Source organism: Magallana gigas, chromosome 2 (genome assembly GCF_963853765.1).
Source record: "Magallana gigas chromosome 2, xbMagGiga1.1, whole genome shotgun sequence".
Classification (NCBI taxonomy): Eukaryota; Metazoa; Mollusca; class Bivalvia; order Ostreida; family Ostreidae; genus Magallana; species Magallana gigas.
In genome coordinates, this window is record NC_088854.1 from 48306876 (window position 1) to 48312754 (window position 5879).

Genomic DNA, 5879 nt, shown 5'->3' on the forward strand with positions numbered 1-5879 from the left:
CTACGTGCCTGTAAGAAGATCGTAAACAACTGTTTATTAATGGGATATGAACCTCAATCAACCTCTGAACTCCTTGTGAGGCCCAAGAATTCTCCAGGGGCCAAAGTCTCAACAATTTTCAATAATCAGCTATATAGCAAAATACTTGTACAAATTAACAATACCGGTAATACATTAAATATGTCTGGTGGATCAAAGTGTATGAGTTGGAATTTATTAGCCTGAAATTGATAACTATTTATTTTAAATTTTTGCTTTTATTTCTCTGTTGTTCTTGTACAAATGAACAAACAGGAATATAACCAGGATATGCTGGTAAAACGTGGTCGCTTCAGATACTTATAAAATATAAGTAGGCTAAAATGAAATTATTGATATTTGATAATTTAGCTTTACTTTTCATTCTATGGGTACAACTATAAATATACATACACACATATATATATATATATATATATATATATATATATATATATATATATATATATATATATATATATATATATATATATATATATATATATATATATATATATATATATATATATATATATATATATATATATATATATATATATATATATAATTAACGTTATATATTTTTATCTTACATACAAAATGATAATCTGTTAGGCAGGGGGTGGTGATAAGCTGGGGGGTTTTTTTTGGTGAATTTCTAATTTTAGTAAAATTTTGTTATCTCGTGCTTAGAAAAGAATCTTTCATGAAAACAACAATATTTTTCATCCCTAGAACTCGTTAACTCGTTATTTCAATCCGGAATATGACAGTGTTTTCTTTTACTTTTACCTCACCCACTCGGAATACAACGCTCTCATTAAAAGCTCAAGAGGATTTATTTGGGTCGTCCCAGCAACCCAATCGCGTCAAAGTGTTTCAAAACATTATGTGAAAACCAATTTTAAAATAATTTTTACCCATTTTGAAATATTCCAAACACTGAAAAGGAACAGACATGTCTGCCAGGTAATTAGAATGAAACAGTCAATGGTTGTATTTGAAAATTGAGTGTTTTTTGACATTTGAATAGTTTACAAATTGCTAGAATTTCCTCAGTTCCTCAATTAAATTGATAAGCGATATTGTATTCATTGTAAACCGTTTTGCTTTAGAAATCTAATAAAGACTAATGCTTTTGTTGTTGGTGATATGGTCTAATGAATGCTGCAAGTATGTTGTCATTGTTTTTCAAGACATGTATTAATTCCTGGTGTTAACTCATTTCTATAATTCTAAAGTGTTGTTCCATACACTCCTAAAAAGAAGTCAGATGCTTTGCCATCCATAGATGCTACCAATGAAATACAAGATCCGTTGGATTTTTCATTTTGTCGATTAAACAAAGTAGAAGGTAAGACAATTTAATTTGAAATTCGGATGTACATGTAGCCAAGGAAAAATTATACAGTATGACAATGCGCTATTATTAAGACAAGAGCTCTAGGCGCCATCTAAGGCCTTAAGTGGAATTGGTCCATACTAAGTTTGTTTTTCTTTTTTAGTTTGTTTAAAAGAATTATTGAATTGAAGAAATTTATAATCTCCTGCACATATTTGTTTGCATTGATAATTCAGGCTGTGTACTGTGGAATCATTAAATTTCGCGGGGGCCAATTTTTGTGGATGGCTTAAATTTTACAGATTCGTGGGGACATAATTTCATGTATTCTTATATATCTACAAAAGGAAATATATATGACTTTATTACCCTAATTTATCAATTCGTGGAGGATGTTATTTCATGGATGAGAGTTACCCACGAATTCCACTAAAATTGATCCACCACGAAATCTAATGATTCCACAGTATTGGGTATTAATTTAAGCGTGATTTGTCAAAACTGAATAATTTTGACTGGCGTCTCTTCCCAAGAGTCTCAACAAATTCTCTGAAATTATTATATATGATGGGCAGAGTCCTTTAAGTAAGTCTTATTTACGAACAAAGTTCAATAGAAGCTCCTGAATTTTACAGCTAGAAGCCGAAAGAAATATTTGTGTTGATTTTAAGGGATAAAAATAATTTTTAAAGCTGTTTTAGTCTATAACTGAAAGTAGTGTCATGCATATTATTTAAGAATTACCAGTAGTATACACTATACAGATTTTGTTGACAGGTGGACAGTGATACACATGTCTAACATTTAACTTTCTAAAGTCTGTGTTTGCAAAAACAAAACCACTCTCATTCAGTTTTCTCATTTACTGTCTTTCTATGGATTAACTGATTTCTTAATATTCACCAGATGCTTTGGATGAAGAGCCTAGACTGTCTCCAAGGAAAGATGCCTGCACAGCAGAATCTGGAAAGTCTTTAAGTCGCTGTCTTCGATTAAACAACAACAGTCTTCAGAATATTGAACGCCTTGGTGAAATAATTAATGCCAAGTTTGAAAATCCAAAAAACATTGCTTGGATAGACTTGTCATTTAATGAGCTGACAACTGTAGACCCTGTAAGAAATGTTCATTTCAGTGGTAACATTTCTGGATGTGTAAACACAGCTTTATCTGAAAGTTCTTTTCAGATCCATATATTGAATCTGATTTCTTTTACAGGTATTATTAGAATTTACTGAGCTTCAGATTCTATATCTACATGGTAACCAAATAGCTGACATTAAAGAAATTGGCAAGCTGTCTGGCCTTCCAAAATTAAGAAAAATCACACTCCATGGAAACCCATTGGAAAAAGCTAAGGTGAAAACATTACAATATTTTATTACCAGGTTAATTAATTGTAAACTTTGAAATGTGTGTTTGTGTGTGTGTGGGGGGGGGGGGGGGGGGGGGTCATGTTTTCACATTTTACAATCATGACTTAAACAATCACTGACTTTATTGCCCAGGAAAAATCTAATTAAAGAGAATTTTTATCTAGTGTTATGTTTAATATTGTGTATAATATGTTGCAGGGCTACAAGTTCCAAGTGTTGGCAATGGTTCCTCAGCTTCAAGCAATTGACTTCAGTCGTGTAACAAAGTGTGACAGAAAAACGGCAGAAGTCTGGAACAAATTGAACAATGCTCCCAAGAAAAAGAAGGAAAAAATTGATGATGACTAAAAGTGAGGTTTAAAGGGTTCTGTTTATCAATATAAACATGTTATTTTGTACCAACTTTTCACCCCATACTGTTTTTTATTTTGTCCTTGAGGCATATTAGATAAATAAATTGTATATGTAAACAACATACATTATCTGGTAACGTAGGATAACGCTTTATATCTTGCATTTATTTGATAAATTTACAATGGCATTTTAAAGATTTATAATAAAAATATTTGGAGAGAATCTATGTTTTAGGAGGAGGCCATATTGATTACTGTGATAACTTCAGTTTGTTATTTTGTTGAAAGTGAACAATGCCAAGTATTGAGCTGTGTTAGATGTTGTTGATGACGTTACATGGTTCATGAATAAAGTCACAATGTACATTCAATCAGACAACCTGGGTTTTTATGTATCCAGTCTTAATTGTACATGTACTGTGAAGACTCCCTGCAGATTAAAATATAGATCACTTTTGTTGGTGTCTAATACATTTATACATATGTAGTTCCTTTGATCTCGGCAACATTTATGAGCCCTCTATATTTGATTAAATATTTCCTGTTTAACGTATTTAAAAAGACATTTGCTTAAGGGCAACGGACCTAACTCGCTTTGCACAGATATATCGCCGTCTAAAAGGAGTGATTGTTATGAACTTCGAATTCTCAGTATTACATCCCATCACTAAAACATGATGAAAAATCGCTTATGATGCAATATATAGCTGTTTAATGCCATCAATACACACTTTAATATTGCTTGTAGTGGGCGACCTTAACCTCTATTATTTAACATGCTGAAATACGCTTTTTATCATTATTTAGCATGCACAAATTTTGTTAGGGGATTTGTTAAAGTTTTGTAAAGAGTTTTATATTAGCTCACAATATTTATAATTAAGCTTCCACATAGTAAGATTATTTAACAGAGTTTGAGCCAGTGAACAAATCATTTACATTCCGATTCGCATTAATACTTGTATCGAAAAAATATAGTAAAACATCCTTGTGCTTAGTTTTGAAGTACATGTATTTTATTTTGAAAAAATGTACCGGTATAGCAAACTCTAATAGTTTTTTGCTTTCATAAATCCACTTCAAAATGATGTACAAAGCCTCTTTCTTAGAGGTCACATCTCACTTTGACATGTGCCCCTGTAAAACAGAAATTGTCGCAAAAAGTCATAATTCCAGAATAAGGGGTAGGGGTGATTCCTATTATAGTACACATACCTCTCTTGAATGCCAAGAAAGTTGTCATGAAAATATTTAAGTGATATAACTAAAAAAAATCATTGAGAATTTTTTATGTGCCATCACATTTTGTTCAAATTTAAAATAAAAAAACTCTAAAGTTTGAGTGCTGATTTTAAATAAATACCATAAAACCAATATGTAAACAATAACAAGACTAAAACTTTGTCTACAGAATTTCAAACTAGTTATCTTGCTTGTAACTCAATATTTGACTTACAAATGAAGAGACATTAAAATTACCCATATTAACCATTCTGAACATGAAAACGGAAAAATGAAATTTAAGATTTTGAGCTCTAATCAGGTTATAATTGTTTGCCAATTAATAAAAAAAATTGAAAGCATACAAAAATTTTGTGGGTAAATTTTAAAGTATGCCATGCTCAAACTATTTTCTTTTTATAAAGCCAAGACATGCATTATTGCTATGTACTCAACCATGCGCGGATCTAGAGGGACGGACACCCCCCCCCCCCGGAAATTCCCTTGATCCGCCACATGTCCACTGCTGGGCAACTGAGTGCATAAAAAGGATGTGCACTAAGAATACTACCAAAATTCTTGATCCCAGCAATCTATGTACTAGTATACCACATCTGTAAACCATAGTTAAACTGTTAAAGCAATTATCGGTCATCTATGTTTCAGAAGTGTAAACTATATATGATTTACATTAAAAAAACGAACCATTTGCGATTGCAAAACATATAGTTTACCTGAGAAAAATAATCGTGGAAAATATAATTAAAAACCCTTACTTATATTTAACGAATGTAAATTATAGTTTAATAACAGATGGGAGTCTATATTTATAGGCAAAATCTATGGTTTATACGTTTATTTACAGACAGGAAAACTTAAACTAGCATTTGTAAACTGTAGTTTAGGATCGTTGAATATGGTTTTACAATGGAAACTACATGTATAGTTAACGAATTGTAAACTCTAGTTTACATGCAGGATTAATCAAGTCAACATGCAAGAAAATTATGTCAACATGCAAGATATAATATAAATGTCTACATGCAAGATAAATTTTGTTGACATGCAAGTTACAAATTTTTTAAGAGCATCTACTTTTTATGCGAGTAAATCATAGATGGAAGATGCAACATAATTATGACAACATGCGTCTATTATTTATCTTGACATACGAGATAGTTATGTAGACATGCACTGTGACACATGTCGACATGCGAGTTATAATTATGTAGACATGCAAGATATTTATGTTGACATGCGAGTTAATTATGTTGACATGCGACTTATTTTATGGCAACATGCAAGTAAATTATGTTAACCTGCAAGTCATCTTGCATGCTGTAATAAATAACTTGCATGTTAACATAATTATCTCGCATGTTGTCATCAATATCTTGCATGTTACAAGGGTAACATAATTAACTCGCATCTTGACATATATAAGTCGCATGTCAAGTTCTCGCATGTTGACATAAATAAGTCGCATTTTGATATAAATAAATCGCATGTTGTCATAGTTATGTTGCATCTTGCATCTATGATATCAGATACGGGCCTTTAGTGGCATAT

General features: G+C 31.4%; 1 protein-coding gene across 1 annotated transcript; it reads left to right on the plus strand.

Annotated features, from left to right (window-relative positions):
- The first annotated feature begins 830 nt into the window (after positions 1 to 830).
- On the plus strand, positions 831 to 3460 carry LOC105328282 (leucine-rich repeat-containing protein 51). Its single transcript, XM_011429074.4, has 5 exons — positions 831 to 987; positions 1260 to 1372; positions 2267 to 2475; positions 2579 to 2719; positions 2935 to 3460. Exons 1-5 carry the CDS (start codon positions 977 to 979, stop codon positions 3082 to 3084), a joined length of 624 nt encoding a protein of 207 aa, XP_011427376.1. The 5' UTR covers positions 831 to 976; the 3' UTR covers positions 3085 to 3460.
- Positions 3461 to 5879: the final 2419 nt, after the last annotated feature.